We start from the raw sequence: 20,985 nt of genomic DNA, 5'->3' as shown, positions 1-20,985 counted from the left end.
TTATTACTGGGTGCTCTAGTTCATTGAACAATTTAGGGTTTTATGTTATTTTTACAGAATTGTCGATGTTCTTGAATCGAAAATGGAAGACGAGCTTCGAAAGGAATAAAGATAACATTACTACTTCAAAGAATTGCAAAAGGAGTTGGATATATATATGCATGACTTATATAACTGTCAATCATCTCCTATTGGAAGCCACACCTAACACAAAAGCCAGTGAAAGAAGCATCATCTTATCCTAGAAGGAATCGTCTATGTGTTCCTTATGTCTTTGTAGAGTACCCGTTGCACCAGTTACATTGGCAAGTCATTTGGTTATTGCTAACTGACCAAACCTACTCCACAAGAAATAAGTTGGGTTATTTCCTATAAACTGAACGTAGCTATAGCAGAGAGATTGTCATCACAACCTTCAATCACCTTGCTTGTCAATTTTTTTGCAATTATTATCTAAGCAGGTTAGGAAACAATTATCACCCTCATCAGGTACTTAAAAATGTAAAGCAAAATATACTTGATGGAAAATGGCATGAGTTTACATCAGACAATTGTGATGATAAAATATGATACTCTGTCAGTGGACTGATGTCATTTGATGTAGACATGTGTATAGATGCTAAGTTGGTAGTAAAGTGCTGCTTACGAGACATCTCTGCTTCTTGATACCTGAATCTGCAAATGTTGGACACGGTACCCTACAGAAACCAATAGCTTCTTGGCACAAGACATAAGTTTCATGGGTCGAGATGTTGATGAAATTGTACACACAGTACCTGAATTTAAACTTTAGGAGCTCAATATATATATTAACCACTTTCCTCCTCCAGGGATGAATTTCCTGTCTTCATTCATGGGGAGGTTTCAAAATCTGGACTGTGATTATGAGGCAAATGACAGATCCATCTAAGGAGCTTTTTGCATCTGCTTTATTTCACCAGGGAGGGAAAGGGGTTGATATGAATGGGAGAGCAGATCAAATAGGCAGGAAAATGATGGGCACTGCAACTAATTGAACCACTTCTGCTAAGTGACATAAAAATATTCTAATATTAAGGATTATTTTACAACTCTATGGAAGTATGCAGTAATGCATCTCGCATTTGTTTTGTCTTGATGACAAAATGCACTGAGTCACAAGAGCCTGCCTTGTGTTAGTTATAAACAAAAATATATTTATATATATATTTATGTAACTACTATGTGCTTTAAAGAAAATTACTGTATGATTCAGCAGGGTTCTTTCCTTCTTTTTATCGCCAGGGATGTGCTGCCTTGAATGGCTTCTTAGATTGGAATCGACAATGAAATGGGCCTTTCGGACTGAAACGGCAAAACGTAAAAAGCGGAAACAAAAACCCCATGTGTTTAGAATCCCTTAACATTTTTGCCTCAAAAATGATTAAGGAACTCTTCGTATTGTTTCCTTTTGTTTCCTTCAGCCAAGAGCAACTGTGGCTTCGTAGGACTTCACAGTGGGCGGTGGAGGCAATACTTCTTAAAACAAATCAGATGTTTAACTCTGAGGCAGGGGAACCAGAAGCCTCCTTTGCCTCTCCCTCCTTTCTCACACTTAGCTAAAAGGCTGCGATTCTGTCACTGCTCATAGAGTGGGCAACCAGAACAAGGAAGACGGAGGCGGAGTCAGAACCTCCAGGACAGGTAAAAGATTCATCCTGTAAAGTGATGAACTTGTTGGAACAGGTGGGTCTAGACCAGAAAAACAAAACCCTTTAGCCACATGTCTGGTGAAAAGACAGAAAAACCTCTTATTTTGTGTTTGTTTTTGCTCCTGCATCAGCTCCTTTTCTCAGCAAACTGAAATATTCATCATTGCTCTTTTGAGTGAATGGGTTCAGGCTGTGGAACACAGTTATCAGAGAAGAATATTTGAACCAAGGTGTAGATCCCTCGTGAACTAAAGCTTTATTATTTTTTGTCTTGATCCCTTTGCAACCCTGCACCTTAAGCCAACAGCATTGTAATCTTGTCATATTTCTGATAAGTCCACAGGAGATGTGCTGAGTGAACTATAGAGGTCATTCCGCTAGGGAATTCTACGTTCAGTGGTACTAGGTATCCTCTATACGTTTTAGGGTTTTTATTTTTTAACCCTTCCTGGGCTGGGCTTGTCCAGAAATCTCATCTCCTTCTGACTACAGCAGCTTAGGGCTCCTGTGTGTGTGTGTGTGTGTGTGTGTGTGTGTGTGTCTTAAAGGTATAGGCAAATTTTTAGTCTTAACACCTGTAAGCCAGCACTGGTGCTGTTCTGTCCTAGAAATTTTAGCACTGCTCTGATACAATAAAACCTTCTTTCTCTCCAACGGGTTCAACCTCAGCATAGGCAGGATGGCCAGAACCTCTTCGAAACTTCATCGCAGGCCATCTGCTTGGGCGTCTCTGAAACAGGAAATGTAAAATAGTGAACACCAGGGCGATGGTCATATCGTAAGAAAAATATATTCGCCAATTATTTTAGATGAACTTCTGATTTAAATTTAGTAACATATTAGATGATCTCATTACTGCCACGGTTGGCATTATACATGCTCAAAGCACTCTCCATTAGGGCAGTACCAGAGCCTCCCAGGTGACAGTCCCTTGGCCATACCTCCCCCCACAGGACTGAGAGCTTCCCAAAGGCATGGTTTATGCCTTATGCATATTTATGTCTAAAAGACTCCACAAGTGTCCAAATATAACTAAGCAAAAGCGAACGGTCATAAAAAACAAGTCTTCTTAATGTATAGCCACTGACGCTTTCTCTTCTCTAGAAGTTAATCATGATATCACTTCATTTCACTGATCAATTCACTCAAAAACTTAAGGCCATAAAATTCTACACAGTTCTTAAAAGCGTGCTTCAAATTTGGTGCTAGACTTCCTAGCAAAAAAAACCTCCCTCCAAAACAAAACAAAAACTAATAGATCGGTCACATTAATATTAAGCTAAGAATTCCCATAGATGACTTTGTGTTTGAAAATTAACAGATGTGGTGCCCTGAAAACTGAATCCAACATCAGAGGGCACAGACAATCTCAAACCTATGTAAATAGTTGCACATGTAGACACTGGTCCTAAAATACAGGTTATTTGTATTGACACTTCTCCCCAGCACTGGGTCCATCAAATAAACCTTCTGTGATTTACAAATAGAAGTGCTAAAATGAATTATTAAGTTCCAGGAGCAGAAGACACTAAAAGGCATTTCGCGGCCACAGTGGCACTAGAAACTATTACTCCATTTATCAGAGTGCTTGCCATTTTGGAGTAAATAAAACGATAAATATTAAAGGAAGTTTATTTCTATCTAAAGCATTTCAATGTGAAAAATGTTAAATATCAGTGTAGATATACAGGCATTTAGCAGCTTTCTAGATTTGCCAATTACATTCCACTGTCATGATTAATGGCTGTAACATCAGGCAGGAATGACTATTAGCTCTACCTTCTGGAAAGATACCAATCACGGTCATTGCATCCTGCCTACTAATAATATTATGTACTGTCTATACAACATTATGTGGTCAGAATGCTTTATACTTATTAGCTGATTAAGTCCCATGATGCAAGTGAAACTGAATTATCTTTACTTTCCAAGAGAAGAAGGTAAACCTGAGAGGGCTAAAGGGGAAAATAGCGTGTCTCTGTTGGAACTAAAAATCATCATCAATGGAAATATACTGATCGTTTCTAGGGAGATGGACCCCGTAATTTATGGTCACTCCTGTTTGCGGGAAAATGCCAACAGGCTCACTCTTTAGAACCCCCACTCTGGTTTCAGTTACTTCACAACCGGGCTTCTTAGGGCACAGCTGCCCTGTCTTTCTCTGAGTGAAGCAGTACCACTAAGTCTGTTCTGAAGTCCCACCTTCCAAGGCCCACCTGGCCTGGGGGTCCAGTGGGCAAGTACAGCCCTGGGAAGCAGCACAAGTTTACAACTCAGCACATAAAGACGCTGTGCTACAGGTGACCATGAAAAAGGAGTGCGGAATATCATCAAGAAGACAACAGACAGCAGGTGCTAGCGAGGATGTGATGGAACGGGAGGGAAGCCTTAGACACTGTAGGTGGGAGTGTAGATTAGTCCAACCACTAGGGAAAACAATAGGGAAGTCCCTCAAAAGGTTAAAAATAGATGATCCAGCAACTCCACTTCTGGTATATACCCAAAGGAAATGAAAACAGGAGTTTGAAGAGAGAAATGCACTCCCATGTTTATTGCAGCATTATTCACAATGGCCAAGATATGGAAACAACCTGAATGTCCATCAGTGGATGAATGGATAAAGAAGAGGTGGTATATAGAGTGGGATATACACAGTGTGATATTATTCTGCCATGAGAAAGGAGGACATCCTGTCATCTGTGACAACATGGATGGACCTTGAGCACATTATGCTAAGCGAGACAAGTCAGAGAAAGACAAGTACTGTATAATATCACTTACGTGTGGAATCTAAAAAAGTCAAAGCTAAAAGAGTAACAAAAAGTAAAACAGTGGTTACCAGGCAATGGGGGGATGGGGAGATAAGATTGATGGAATTTAAGGGTATATGCTTGTAATGGGTATTAAATAATATTGTACTATAAGTATGTAATGCAATAAATGTCATTACAACAGCAACCATATTATGATATATAAATGTATCAAAGTAACATGCTTATGCCTTAAATTTACACAACTTCAAATTTATCCAATAAAAAAATAAAAAGGAGCACCATTAATGAGAATGTTGATGATGATGCTTGTGAAAGTTATATTTTATTAAGTTCTTAACCGTATTTCATGCAGTTAGTAGGTAATTTACATACACTATCTCATTTAATGTGTACAACTCAATCATTTACCTTTCGCACAAACCTAAAAAGCTAGCAAATGGCAGGTCCAAGATTTAAAATGAGATCTGTCTACGTCCAAAGTTAATTCTCCCCGCTGTAGAAATGAGTTCTTAAAATTCAGTAGTTCGTGTATAACCTATCTGAAATTTGTGAACATGGCTCTACTTTTATTTCAATCTTAAACTATAACATTACCAACAACTTCAGGATTCTGTTAATAAGTCAGAATGACTAAGTTAATAATTTTCTTAGGTGAAAAGACTGAAGGATTATTGATAATGTTTATCATGTTCTTTGTGGACTCATCACAGAGGTTCTCAAAATTGAAAGTACAAAAGTATTGGACAATGGAGCTTCCTCTGTTAACCCAGCACAGACTTATTTTCTGAATTAACTGCATATCCTTAAAGAAAATTTCTTTTGATTTACCACTACTCATTGTAGAAAAAAAAATACCCCAACAAGATTTAAAATCACTAGAGATCCTACCACCCACACATAATTTGGTTCAACTATCAGTGTACGTCACTTGTATGCATTTCTAGAAACATTAAATCATTGCAAATACTGTTTTATGGACTCCTTTATTTCCAATTAAGAGCACGAAAAAATTTATGAACTATCCCTCTACAAAATTATTTTAAGTGTCTGTAGAGCAAACTACTTATAACTCAATATGATTTATACAGTCAATTTGATTTTGAGATTTTTTTCCAGATTTTTTGATAAAATAAATAATGTTACAGTGAATATTTTTGCCGCTAACCTGATGGGAATAAAATTATTGGGCCAAAGAGAATGCACAAATTATTTAATAAAAACGCCTGAAATGTCTAACATGGTGCTAGAAGCCATGTTGAAGGATATGTGACCAAAGAAAGGTATGAAACATGGTTTCCACACGGGAGATAAAAACCATTTCAGGGGAAAGGGATACATTGAGCTAAGACTTAATAAAGCCCTCAAATAAGCATTCTACAGATGAACAAGCTAGAATAGGTATAATCCAACCACAAAATTATTCAAGACTCCTATTTGTGCAAAACTGAAAATTTTATATTGACTCCTAGAGCTTTTGACCAGATGAAAATAGAGGGTATTTCCCATAATAATATGTTAAAATTTACAGTGAAATCTAATAGATGTCATGCAGCTGGGGTTTTAAACATTTGGTCCGATTTTACATTCTTTTACAATTCCTTGATATCTCAATTCTAGCCCTAAAAATACCAGAGTCATAAATTTACCAAAATTCTGCTTCCTTTCTAGAATGCTTTCACATATCACAGATAAATTGTATGATCTTAAATAAATCACTTGATTTCTCTGGGCCTTTGTTTCCTTATCTGTAAAATGATATCTGAGGATTTGTCCTCTAAAACTGTAGGATCCTTATGCTTGCTTCCCTGAGATAACGGACTTGAACACCGGAGAGAAAAATTATTTAAAAACTCCTCTGGGTCGTGGTTCTCCTGACCATTGTCCCTCCTGCCTTCCTGCACTAACTTTTAGGATCCCTAAATTTAAAGGAAATCTATGTAAATTAGTCCTAACTGACGTCGTTTTCCTAGGTCAATCTGTAATTGTTCAGAGATTTCCTTAAATAAATGAAAAAAGGGGGCAGTTCTGTGACTTCCACAGAATGACTGCATGTTTAGTTCTCACAGAACAATCTTTAAGGTTGGTGCTATAATATGAGACATCTATCCGATGGACAAAGAATGGGCATCATGTCTGGCTCTGCCATGAAGTATGACGGACAGGTCACAACCCAGCACTTAATACTTTTTTCTTGAGGCTGAGATGTCCAAATCTGTGTTCTTTTTAGAATGGCTAATTCAAATGGTTACAGAAACTGATGGGGGGGGGGCGGGGCACAGGGTCACATGCTAACAGAGCAGGATCTATGCTGAAAATGGAAAAATTCGAACCAGACTGTAATGTTAATTTATTACAGAGATTCAGGGTGTCATGCCTTAAAACAGGACTGGGTGTAATGCGTGGGTGATCTCTAATTTCATTTCTGAGAATTATTTATGCGATTAATCAAATTCAGAAGTAAATGTTCACACTGATATGTTGGCACTGGGGTGGGCCGTGAAAGCAGGTATTCTCCCTAATTACTCCTTCAGAACTATTAATTGAACAGTCATCCAGATCTGTCTCAATGGTCTGTGGCAAGATAATTAGCTGAAATATCCACAAGCAAACCTGCAGGGTACCCTCCGTTAGTAGTGTAAACAATACTGCAGCTGGAGACCCGTCTTCAAGCTCGGAGAGCAAAGCGGATAGTGCTTTTTATGGGTTAGATGAACCCTTGAAAGGCAGTTACTAGGCGTGAGTGTGAAAGACAAGGGGTTAATTTTGAAATTCAAGGCCCAGCTAGAAGACACCTGTGGTGCCTGATGGCGTTTGACAAGCAGTTGTTCTGAAATTTCTAGTATTTCTTCAGTAAACAGTAGGAAGTGGAAAGAGGCTGGCATCCTGAGGCACGGACAGCATCTCGGTCCTGTCACTTCCCAGCACAAGACTCAGGCACAGTCCCATGTTTTGTTACTTAGCTTCCCCATTTGGAAAATGAAATGAACTGGATGATTGTTTTCTCAAGATTTTCTTTCTTTTTTTTTTTCTTTTTTTTTTTTTTTGCGGTACGCGAGCCTCTCACTGCTGTGGCCTCTCCCGTCGCGGAGCACAGGCTCCGGAAGCGCAGGCCCAGCGACCACGGCTCACGGGCCCAGCCGCTCCGCGGCATGTGGGATTCTCCCGGACCGGGGCACGAACCCGTGTCTCCTGCATCGGCAGGCGGACTCCCAACCACTACGCCACCGGGGAAGCCCTCTTTTCTTTTTTAATTAAAAAAAAAAAAATTAAGCCATAGACCCTTTGTCCCAATGAAATTTTACCTGGAAGCCCAAACAGGATCACTCAGAGTATAGGTCTCTCTTCATTGTGATGGAGGAAACCCTGCTCACACACTCCCTGAACCCTGGGGGGGCCTATGGTTCCTATACCTTCTAGAGCAGTTTTTGGAAACTATACAATGAAATCTGCATTTCTCACACTTGCATACAAATCACAAGGGATCTTGTTAAAATGCAGATTCTGATTCAGCAGGTCTGGGGAGAGGCCCGGGACTCTGTGTTTCTAACAAGGTCCCAGGTGATGCTGCTGCTACTGGTCAGTTGGAACTGCAAGGGAAATGCTTCTCTACAGCCTCTGCAATCAGGAGCATTCTTGAAAAGTGGGGGGAGGAAAATATATTGAACTTTAACTTTCCTTGAGTCTCCAGTGGATCTTTGTGGAAATTGATGTGTTCATACAACTGGGTCAACCTTTCCATATTTAGCTTTGATCACTTTTGACTGTCCAGAGGAAGGGAATCTTTTCTCTTTTTCATACTTCTAAGTACAAATTATTCTCTAATCTCCTTATTTTGGGTTGAATATTATTTCAACACAGGTTACTTTCAGTTATAAATCTGGGTTGCCAGATTTAGCAAATAAATCTATAGGACAACAGTTAAATTTGAATGGTAGATAAACAATGAGTAATTTTTTAAAACTATACTTCCTGGGACATATTTATGCTAAAAAATTACTCATTGTTTATTTGAAATTAAAATTTATCTAAGTGTCGTGTATTTGATTTGGCAAACCTATCCATAGGAAAACACAATATAATGGCTCTGGGCCCTGGCCAAACTTGCAATCTAATTAAAATAAATGACTCCTGTTTGTGGCTGTGTCTCTTCGCTTCATGAATTGTAGGTCACTTTTTTCTTAAAAAGAGTAACTCAAATGGATTTGTCTATCTTTTGGTGTGGCCAAGAATTCTAAGCAATAATTCTTGTGTGAAGCAAAGTCTGGATGTTGTTTTTTTTTTTAAATTTTTATTGGAGTGTAGTTGATTTACAGTGTTGTGTTAGTTTCAGGTGTACAGCAAAGTGAGTCATTTATACATATACATATATCCACTCTTTTTTGGATTCTTTTCCCATATCGGTCATTACAGAGTATTGAGTAGAGTTCCCTGTGCTATACAGTAGGTCCTCATAAGTTACCTATTTTATATATACTAGTGTTTATATGTCAATCCCAATCTTCCAATTTACCCCTTCCCCCTACCTTACACCCTGGTAACCATAGGTTTGTTTTCTACGTCTGTAACTCTATTTCTGGGTGTTTTTTTTTACACATTCTCTTCTCATCCTATTTCGGTTGCTTTTCCTCATGTAGAAGTTGTTTTACTGTCCTGCAGTTGCCTCTTTTCCAACCTAAAATTACGACTTGCCAGTGGTCTGTTGCCTTCATTCTAGAACTGTGCTGTGGATAATCCTGAAGAATTAGTTAATACAACCATAGTTAATATATGCCCAAGATGAAAATTGTCCCAAAGCATGTGAAGAACAGCTATTTACTGGGAATAACAAAATCATCATATTACTCACATAATTTTCCAAAAGCAAAAGTATTCTTAAAGGGGGAGGGACAGATCGGGAGTTTGGGATTGACATGTACACACTGCTATATTGAAAATAGATAACCAACAAGGACCTACTGTATAGCACAGGGAACTCTGCTTGGTATTCTGTAATAACCTAAATAGGAAAATAATTTGAAAAAGAATAGATATGTGTATAGGTATAACTGAATTACTCTGTTGTACAGCTGAAACTAATACAACATGGTTAATCAACTATACTTCAATATAAAATAAAAATTAAAAAATAAAATGAAATTAAGTGATTTTCTATTGGCTCCTAAATTACGTACAAATTCTTTAATACGGGAAGAAAGACCTTTCAATCACACAGCTCAAACACTTAATGTCCATTTTTTTTTAATAGCCCAGTGGATTTCAGACATGACTAAAAATAACATTACTTGGGGAGATTAAAACAAAAGTATTGAAGTCAAAGCCCACCTTGGCCAACTGATTTAGAATCTCTTGCTGGGGCCCAGGCAGGTGAATTTTTTAAAAAAGTTCTTTGGGTCAGTCAGATGCACAGTGAGGGTTGAGAGCCACTTTCCATGTCTACATCCCATGCCTTCCTACTCCGAGCCTTGGCCTGTGGTTCTCCCCTAAACTGGAATGCCACTTACTTCATCATTTTTACTTATACAAACACTATCCACTTCACATTATTTCCGAGAAAGATTTCTGGATTCCTACCTACAGATGAGAAGTTACTTTTCATTCTCCTGTGTTGTCTGAGACATTTCCTGATATTCTAGCTACATCTCTTGTCACATTTTAACACACGTTGTGGTTGTTTATGTGGTTGCATACATGTACTATATGTATCTGTCCTTGGAGTCAAAGTCATATGTGTTCAACTCTGAAATAGCTGTGGCAGTGGTGTACTGAAGATATCTGACATCTGGAGTAGATCCTTTTTGTAACGTCTGCCTCCTCTGCAAGACAACATTATTTTCAGTCATAATCAGAAAAGGAAATGAATAATAATAATGGCCAGAAAAGAAGCAGACACTGAAAACCTTCCTGTTTTGAACTTCATAGACATAATCACACCAGCAAAAGACATTACAAATAAAAAACGAAACAAATATTACTGTACAAAAAGGGAAGATGCAAATGACAATGTGTTTCTGAAAAAAGGGGGAAAAGACAGATGAGGGAATATTGCCGAATGAGTGAGGACCAGATTCAGAGAACGATTTGCACTTTGCAATAATAGAATTGAAGTAACCCAAGTTCTTTTTCTTTGTCTTTACAACCATAGTGCCATCGTTCTTTCTTTTGAATCTACTGTTTTAACACAGATGCGTGTAGTACTCTGTGGGTTGGAGACCCGTTGATCCTGAACACGTACAAGGAACTCCAGATGGAGTCATGATTCAAAAGAATTCATTTATTCTCTAAATGAATGCATGCAGCTGAGTCGGCTGTGAGGCGCCGAGCGTGTAGCTGGGAGTTCTCTGAATTAAGTTTCATGTAGAAGACAATATTCATCAAAGGAAAAGTAAGAAGACTGTGCTCAGTTGAAGTTTACATATATGCTATGTTAGTAAAGCTCAATAGTGACTGAATCAACTCTTCAGACCTTAGATCAGCAAAAGTTTTTAACACAATTTAGAATTTCAGGTACACAGTGATAATAAAAATCTCACCTTTTTTAGTCAGTTCTATTGTAATTATACCATTCTCTATAGACAATGCGCCCCCTCATGACCTGCACCTGGGGCAGATTGCCCTCAAAGCCCTACCCTGGGTTCCGCATTGATCTACCACATCTAGCAAAGTGTGACGCACAAGGAGATTCACGAGTGTTCGTACAGACTTGCAGAGATCTACAGTTTATGCCCCGTGAGAGACTCAGCACACAGAGACTTTTTTCCTCTTTTGACTTCAACCCATCATTGGGCATTTTGTTGCCCCAAATAAGAATGACTGGTTAATAGTGACTATTAGCGCATTCATGTGGATATAATTGCATTCAGTCAGCCCATAAAATTTCTATTTAAGCACCTATATGTAAAACACAACACTAAGCTTAAGGCATTTAAAGTATATTAAGGGAAAATAAGGTATTTGCCTACAAAAGCTTGAATACACTTGAAGCTAAAAATGCAGACAAGGGATTTGATTACTCAGTATAAGGTCAAGTATGTGCTGAAAGTATTTAAAAGTAAATTTTATGAGTTTGGAGGAAAGAGGTCTTTTGGATTTGAGTCATCAGAGATGGTTTCACGAGAAGACTGAACATGAAGATAGAGGACAGGATGAAACTCTCAGCGCAGACTGCCGGCTGCTTGCCACTGGCTTTTTGCACTTTGTCTTTCCCTTCTACTTTATCCCCTCCAGCAACTGTAATAACTTCAACATTCTCTTCTTCAGGATTCCTCCTCAGTCGTTTTGAAAATATCCACTTTTATCTCTTCTATATTGCTCGTTCTATCTTATCTCAAAACAGCCACCTCCAAGGCCTGGCCATCTCATGGCACTGCACTACCTCTAATTCCTTTAAATTAAGTTCTCTCATCCTCATCTTAAATCCTCATCTCCTACATTTTCCTATTCCAGACCCTAAGCTGTCACAACTACTGCAGAAAAAAGTTACATATTCACGTTAACCCAGCCCCAAAGAATTGAGGCAGGAGATAGATGGGCCCCAGGCTGAGCAAATGGAGTTCGTCCCCTTTGGACAGAAACTCAATAATAGGAAAATTGGAGAGGCTGAGCCCTGCCCAGATAAAAGACAAGAGACCACATATTTCTCATTCTGGAAGTCAAGGAGACCTTCCCAACTAGAAACCTCCTTGGAGGTCAAAAGGGGCGTAATGTCAATTTATCCATAGGCCTCTTCGCTGGAATCCATCTTGGCTAAGAGATGCACCTGCACACGTGGGAGAATCCTGAGATATACCAAATATGGACTCAGAACCAGGCAAATCAAAGTGATTGGCCAAAGGAAACCTGGAAGAAATGCCCCATATAAGTGATTCAAACTACCACGAGAGCACGACTCTCTCTCTGAGTCCCCCCCATGTGTCTATCCACATGTACCCTTTTCCTCCTAATAAACACTTTACTTGTTTCACTACTTTCCGTCCTTGTGGGAATTCTTTTCTGCAAAGTCAAAGGGCCAGGGCCTTGTCACTGACCACTAGTCTAGTGGCTAGGATTCGGTATCTCACCGCCACGACCCGACCTCAATCACTGGCCAGGAACTGAAACCCTGCTTCAAGCAGCTGCGGGCCGAGGCCATCTGAGATCAGAATCCCACTCTTTCAATTGGGAACTCATTGATTCATTCACTCTTCTCTTGTTAAATCCTCATGATACACCCAGACTCCATCCAGTCCCAATCCGTGCTGTCCTCTCTCAATGTCGTATTTCATCACCCATTTTTACTGAGAAGATGAAGCCATTAAGGTGCTAACCCTTTCCCCTCTCTCTTCACTAACGCCTTCATATCTACTCATCCTTTCTTCTTACCTGAAATAAAAAGATAGTCTTCCTCCTTGCATAGCTAATTGCATTTCCTACTCAATCCTGTCTCTACTTCATCCTTCCCTCCTTCCCAAACACCTTAAAAAAAAAATCCGTTTTTTTCTTTACCTTATGCCTATACTCAACATCAGAAAACCAAAAAACCAAAAAACCACCTTTACTTGATGTTTTTTTGTAGCCTCATTACTAAATCTCTCTTGAATGTCTGACTGAATCCACTGCCTTCACATTACACCACCAATTCTACCCCCTTAAATCTGATGTCTGCTCCTTACCTTGAAACTGCGTCCTCATGGGTGACAAATAATCTCTTTGTCAAGTTAGTACCTTTTTTCTCTTCTAATTCTTTGGTGTCTCTGGAGCCCTTTATACTGCTGCCTACTCTTCATTTTTGATACCTTCCCTTGACGGTATATTTTCTTGCATCTTGGGTTTTTTTCTTCTGTTATGCCTTTCTTTTTTTTTCTTTTACCTTTTACACTTGTCTCCTTCCCTGGTTTATGAATGCTATATTTTAACATGTCCTAAGGGAGTCACGAGCTCTCTGATCTCTCTTCCCCGTAGCATTCTTTATTCTCTTGGGGTTCAATTCTCACTATTGTAACTTGCACATTTTCTCACTCGACTGCTTTATCTTAATCCATTCCTTATCTTCAGTTGCTTTTTTTTTTTTTGTGGTACGCTGGCCTCTCACCGTCGCGGCCTCTCCCGTTGTGGAGCACAGGCTCCGGACGCGCAGGCTCAGCGGCCATGGCTCACGGGCCCAGCCGCTCCGCGGCATGTGGGATCCTCCCGGACTGGGGCACGAACCCGTGTCCCCTGCATCGGCAGGCGGACTCTCAACCGCTGCGCCACCAGGGAAGCCCTTCAGTTGCTTTTTTGAAGAGGCCCAATTGTGATTTGACCGTCAGCTCAAACCAAACATGCTTAAAATCCACCCCCATCACTTTCTTTCCTAAACTAACTTTGTCCTCTGATGTTTCTAATTCTGTGGCTAGAAAATTTAATTGCCCCGTGTCTCAGCTTTCGTACTTTGGAATTCTCTTTCCTTCTTTCTCTCCACCCCACACATTCGATTCAAAGAATCAGGATACTCTCCCCACCTTTACCATAAATTAGCTATAGGAGTTTTGGAATTGCTTCATTTCTTGGACTCTCAGTTACTTTCTCTGTAAAACAGGGATATAACAAACGCCTACATTTACGGACCTCATTGAGAATCAAAGATAATTAATTGAAAGCACTTTCAGACACCAAGCTTTAAGCAAATGAAAATGGCTAAATTCTATCTTCTGCCTTCGCATGGCTCTTGAAGTAGCCCGATTCCATTCCTTCTATTAATACCCGAATTCAGCTCGCAGCTCTCATCTCACACATGAACTACCGAGACAGCCTTCCAGCTCTCCTCTGCAGGTCTTTTCTCTCTTCTCCAGCTGTCTCCAGCCCCCTTCCCCAACACCGTTTTCAACTTCTACTCCTTTATTACATCACTGCCCATAGAAGGAAGCCCAGATTTTGTAGTTAGTTCTTCAAAGCCTGTCACATGTAACCTCCATCCACATTAAAGCTACTCCCAGTACTTGTCTGTAGATACCAATATACAGTTGAATAAATCAATCCATCTTGCCCCTTCTTGATTTAATGCTTTTGTAAAATCATAACATACCCCTCTTCCATGTGAATGGCGTCTCCCCTTCCTCTTTGCTTAGGCACAGCCTGGCACTCTTTTGAGACTCTGCTCAAATACTGCCTCTTTAATGAAATTCCCCCTGATTCATCTCCCTCTCTTTCCTAAGAATTTTGCAGTGCGTGCCTGAACTATTCAGCACGGAACATACCGTTGATGTTCCTTGTATTATTACTAAATTCCTATGTGGCTATTTGGTCTTTAAAGTTTTTATGTTCTATGATTCCACCTATATAATAAGCTGGCAAATACTATATACAGGGTGACCATATGACATTGTCCAAATTAGGACACTCTGAGAGCGAATGGGAGAACTAGTAACGACTTACATCAGACAACAGACATAAACTGGGTTATATGTTTCCCCTAGTTGCAACTCTGCGATATTCAGAACATCTACCAGATTGCATTTCACAAATAGGAGTTTCAGTTTTGATCGCTTTTCCATGATATGAGCTGAGAAGATTCCAGGCTTCTTTGGTATTAGCTTATAATATTATGTTGATAATGCATTTGGCAGTATCTTTTGATTTTTTGAACCACACTGCCATGAGTGGCCGTCGTCTACTAAAATAGAGTAATAATTTGCTATTAGACAGGCAGTTTACGCTGTGGAAAAGTAATTTGCAGTTGAGTGTGAAAACAGGCCAGGTCACTGGTGCCCAGTGACTTGGTTAAAAGACAAGATAATGCTGCCCTGCTCATAAATGTTCTCATAAAAGTCGAATGTGAGTTAGTGTTGATCTGGACAACAACAGGACTGGCTGTGGTCCCAAAGAGGCTGTTCTCATGAAGTAACTGGTATCTAGAGCATCACTGTGCTTCTCAGTGAGGTGAAAGAAAAGTGGCAAGTTAAACTCTAATCAGCCGTGACCTCAGGAATGGCAGATCATGAGTTATTTCCTGCCCTAAAGGGATTGCATGCTTTAATCTACATTTAATCACAAGATTAGGAAACAACCCAATTGAATGCTTTATGCCATCAAATCCAAGGCTGGACACTATTCATGGGACGATTTAGTGTAACGTTTATCAACCAAGCCAGGACAAAAATAGATCTGTGATATTCGACTGGTATTTCAGGACGTGTTTAATTTGTATATGTTTAAATAAAATTAAAAGGTTTAGAAACATTTTAAAAGGCAGATAGCAAACTTTTTACCTATTTAAGGTACCAGAGAAAAATAGATATGCATAATGGTATATCTCTTTTAAATTCGAGAAACTCGATCTATTTATTTTGGAATTTTGGATACACACTATCTCTTTTCAAGTCAATTGAGAAATTGAAATAAAAAATAATGATGATCCTACCCATAAAAAATTGAATCACTGTGTTGTACCACTGAAATTAATATAATGCTGTGTATCAACTATACTTCAATAAAAATATCAAAAGGGGAACAATATAGCATTACTATGGCAGAAAAGTAAATGTTAAGGAATATCTGCTGTACGAGATCAATTGAAGGGATATTACAGATGCATTCATAACTGTTTTCATACAATGTTATAACTGACTAATATCAGTGTTTAATCGTTCCTTACTTAGAACCTCCAATGATGTTCATTACTATCCTTTACAAAGATTCATGTAATTTCCACAAAAGCTTAGCTGAAAGTGCAAGACATCCTGTGATAAAGAAGTAATGATAACCATTGGAATGACACTATGTGAGCCAGGTTACAGTCCTGGAAGTAACTGCAACGTTCACAGCATTTTTAAAATGAAAGAAAAAAAAAAAAATCAAGATGTCTGAGATAGACCAACTAGAACCTATAAAAATGACTCTTTTTATTGCACAATCAATGGTATTATATCCAGGGGTTGAGAAAATGGTTTGTGAATTATTTAGATCACTCTAAATCACTTTTTCCCTTCCTTTTTATCATTTGGGTAACTCACCAACATTCGCATAAGAAAGGAGGGTAGGTATGGGAAATAAATGAACCTCTCCAACAAATACAAGGGAGGAATGGGAAAAAGTTGAATACCTCCAATAAATTTTGGTATTTATATAATTTTTGGCTAAGACTAATGACCATCTTTTTAAAAAATAGTGCTTTTAACACTATGCTGATGAAGACAGTTGGGAGTCAGCAAATTTGGTTTTAATTCCCGGTTGGATTACACGAGAGGTTAAGGAATTGACCAAAAGTCACAAAGTTAATAAATTAAAAGCTAGAATTTATGCAAGGTCTGTCCTCTTTGCACTGCACTCTTTCTACTGCATTTAACTGGTTCCTGCTTCTGTTACTGTCAAGCACTAAGGCCTCAGGCAAATCACTTCCCATCTCATGGGAGGTTATCCACATTCTCATGTAGAAAATGAGAAACGACAAACACTGGTACTCTACTTACTGGGAGCCTACAACCTTCTGTTAGCCTTATATCTGATAAATATGTGCCAGTAATTTTTAAAAGGGCAATATTTTAAAATCAACATTAGTTGTATGCATTTAAAACACATGGTGAATGACTCAACTAAAATATACCAGTAAGATTTACATTAAAAATACCTTACTACATCATCTTAAAACATCAGTGCTGCAAATTCAAGAGTTATTTATATTTCCAAGTATACAAGTGTTTATTCAGGGAAATGAAGTCTAATTTCTCTTTAGGTGAGATGTGTAACGCAAAAGTTGTGAGCCACTGCATTTGATGTTTCCCTTAACTTTCCTGCTGTCTTCAACTTTCCATCATTTCATGATTCTGTTTGTTGACGTTCTACTCGGATTATTTTAGATGAGACTGTTTATTCAGCAAATATTTATAAGTATTGTGCTTGTCCTGGGGATAAAAACAATGAATGAGACAGATGTGCTGTCCCCTGGAGCTACTATATGGTTATTAAAGTTCACTCAGAAGTAAACTAAAATAATACAATGAGGGAAGTCTTTCTGATTTTGTTTTAAAGACAGTCCCTTGAAAGAACTGATCAGTCAGTTCCACCTACTAACCAGAGTTAATAGAAAATAATTTCCAGTCTCATAACCTCTGGTTACTTATTTGTCCCACTGAAATATCATAAATCGTTTCATTAAAAAAATAGATATATACTCAATTTTTCCAATTACACTAAATATATTCTGCTAAATAGATTTTACAGTTGGTAAATAAAAATTTAAGTTCAAAAACATAATTGTTTAGTTTTTTAAAATATATTTTACTCTTCCTCTTCTGTACTCCTGTAATTTTTATAAACAATATATGTCTTGTATAACTTTATGTTATTATAGTTTTTTTCCCCCAATAATTTCATTTCTTTTACATTTGGATTTGTCACTATCAATATATTTATCGCCTTGGTTTTCTTTTGACTTGAATTTGTTCAACATCGTCAGTGGTTTTTAGACCATCTGGTTCCTTTTTAATATACTTCTCTTTCTAAACAAATTCTAGTGCAATTATGTTGTTTGTCAAAACATACCCAGCCCAATGATTTTCCCTGATATTTCATTATCTTAATGAATTTATTAAGTGGCTTTACATCCACTAGATGGTAACTATTTTCTCTATTAATAATCCTTCTTTTAATTTTTTCAATGGCTTAATAAATTGAAGTTTATTTCTTGTTCACATAATAGTCCAAGACAAGTGTTCCTATAGGCAGGCAACTTCCTTCCATGCATGGATCAGGCTTTTTTCAACTTGGCTTCTCCAGTCTCTTGGACTGTGTATCCAGCTGATGCAAGAGGATGTAAGGTGTGTAAAAGACACATCCAATTCTGAAAGCCTTGACTTAAAAGTGGCACACATCACTTACTGTTAGTGATCAGTAGTCATATGGCCACATTCAGATGCAAGAGAACCTGGGAAATGTAATCTTAAGTTGCATAATTACTCACCAGTCACAAATCTCTACTATGGAACTGGGAACACAAATTATGCTGAACAGTTAGCCATCTGTGTTATTCAAATCTACCTCTTTTTAGTGGCTTATATGTGGCCCAGAGATTTACAAATATAAAACACTTAATACAGTATATGCCAGATCAAAAGCAATAATAAACGATATATTACTACTCGTAACATTATTATTTTAACACTCAGTGAATGGGAGATTAGAATGTGCATATATAAATTATGCACATTATCATGAATATACATAATGTATACTTATTATATAAATTAAAACATGCATGTATAAATTAGCAGCTGCATTTGCTTTTTAAATTAAAGTATACTTGACATATAATATTAGTTGTTAAATTAGCAATTGCATTTAAAAATATAAATGGAGAAACATATAGAAAAAATATTGTGAACATTTTCTAAACAATTCCAAAATGTTCGTTGTCAGGTAGAGGAAGCTGAAACATGAGATACATATTCCAGCAATAGCCACCTTCAAATGTACAAAGGACAGTCATATGGGGAAAGTGTACAGAAGTTTCTGAGTGGTGACAACTGAGTTCACAAGTTCTTGTTTGATATCTCTTTTGTCACTTTGTTTATTTGAAGCTCTTCTCTAATAGATTTCTCAGGAAAAGCTCATGAAAACAACATTGCCAGACTCTTGTATGTTAATAATAGTTTACTGTGCCCTTTATACTTGAAAATTAGTTTTGCTGGATATAAAACCTTGGCTTACATTTCCTTTCCTTTAATATTGTTATCCCATTTTCCTATGGCTTAAAAAATTGCTGTCAAAAAGTTGATGATTATCTAATTCACATTCCCTTAAAAGTCAGGTGTTCCATTTGTCTAAGTGCACAAAGGATTTTCTTTCTTTCTTTAAAAAAATCATCCTGTGATTTTAGTAAAATAAATTTTAATGTTAACCAATTGGTTTTGCTTTGGGTCAATAATCTCAGGTACACACTGTCTTCTTTCAATATTTAGATTTTGTTTGTAAGTTGCAGGAACTTTGTAAAAAAAATCATAGTTTATATAATTTTTACATTTTGTGTTTACTTATTTATTGCTTTGGTTTTCCTCTTTAGGGATTCCTATTATCCACATGTTGGGTCTTTGTAAATCTTCAATATTTGTCATTGTCTCTCAAGTCTTTTTTATCTCCTTCTTTAGTTCTTTTCAATTTTAAACTTTTCTTTCTTTTAACCTTTTATTTCTCCTAGGTCACAAAAATTGTGTTTATTTGCTCTTCTCTTATTCTAGTTTTTTCCTCATTTCCAAAATGATTTTTTTCTTTTATTTCTGATTTTTTCTTTTATTTCTAATTCTCAAGGATGTTCACCACATTTTTCAGTTTATATAATGCCAATTTGAGTTGTTCTTTAATGTTATACATCATTTTCTTAATGCTTTTTAGCTAGTTTTGAAATAGTACTTTAGAGTTTTCAGTAGATTTTTAAAGGCATGTCTTTCTGATATGCTTTCACTGACTGTAGGGATATATTGGGTTGGCCAAAAAGTTCACTGGGGTTTTTCCGAACATCTTATGGAAAAAACTGGACGAACTTTTTGGCCAATCCCATAATTCTGCTCTTTATTCTCTTTAAATTGTAGTATCTTTGCAGGGATTTCACCTCCATATTTTTCTTCTGCTTATTTTTATTCACATTTGGTTTCTCTGAACTTTCAGAAAGAGGACTGGCTGAAGTAACATCAATAGTTTCAGAGTTCTCTCTTCTGTTGTTCTTCAATTGTATTAAAAACATATGATGGCTTGCTCTCTGATATTTCCTGACTCTGTTTCCCTGCACATCTTTAAAAGAACCTCCCCTGACCCCTGCTTTTAAAATTTCTGCTGTCTCTATCCTACTCAATTCTGAATCCACTCCCAGGGTTTTGTCCTAGCGTGGGCACTGTCATGGAAGATGGCCCTGGCAGGTCAATTTTGAGAATTCTTCAAACCGAACCACTCTAGCTCCTTCAGAAATTTATACATAGGGCCCGTGCACTCACCTGCAACCGGGGTTGCACTCGCCCTTCCCATTTCTTGCTGCTGTTCTCACATTAGCCTGCTGTATTTTCTAGTCAATGCCTACTGGCTATTTTGTGGTTCTCCTGTTTTCATGCCTGTTGGACACCTTGTTGCTACCCTTTGCTTTCTCGCACACAGATATGGACAACATTCAGGTCTTGTGGATATCGGTGGCTTGTTATTATCTGCTGTATTTGAGGGTTCATATTTATACTTTGGACGTAAGCTGTCAGCTGGTTTTGTTGTAAATGCTGCCCACAAGGTTTTGACTTTTGTATCCAGTTGTTCTGTCTGTTTTTATCTGGATATTTTGGAAGCAAGACATTTATGCTGCTACCACCGCTAGCAACTTCCTCGAAACTTCCATTAGTACTATCTTTTGATATTTAAAGGACTTTTTTTTTCATTTACTGTTAAATCACATCATTTATCACTATAAAGTCTTTCACAAAATTGATTTGAATGAAAATATCACTGAGAATACTTTAGTCTTATACCTACTTTTCACTGACAAATAAATAAAACAGGCAATTGTTCTATGTGCTGAGGTAAATGAATGACTGAATATGTATATATATTCATATATA

The 20,985-nt window shown here is 37.7% G+C and overlaps 1 protein-coding gene across 2 annotated transcripts in view; it reads right to left on the bottom strand.

The window, feature by feature from the left end:
* Window positions 1-1,793: 1,793 nt before the first annotated feature.
* The window catches only part of PLXDC2 (plexin domain containing 2), a 409,444-nt gene continuing 390,252 nt past the window's right edge, over window positions 1,794-20,985 (bottom strand). For both annotated transcript variants that reach the window (XM_082854939.1, XM_082854938.1), the window contains exon 15: window positions 1,794-2,400. In XM_082854939.1, the coding sequence (XP_082711065.1) occupies window positions 2,284-2,400 (117 nt within the window). In that variant the 3' untranslated portion in view covers window positions 1,794-2,283. The remainder of the gene's footprint in view (window positions 2,401-20,985) is intronic.

This window comes from Leucopleurus acutus, assembly GCF_964270905.1.
Source record: "Leucopleurus acutus genome assembly, chromosome: 1".
In the NCBI taxonomy this organism is placed as follows: domain Eukaryota; kingdom Metazoa; phylum Chordata; class Mammalia; order Artiodactyla; family Delphinidae; genus Leucopleurus; species Leucopleurus acutus.
This window is presented reverse-complemented; position numbering and strand designations above follow the sequence as displayed.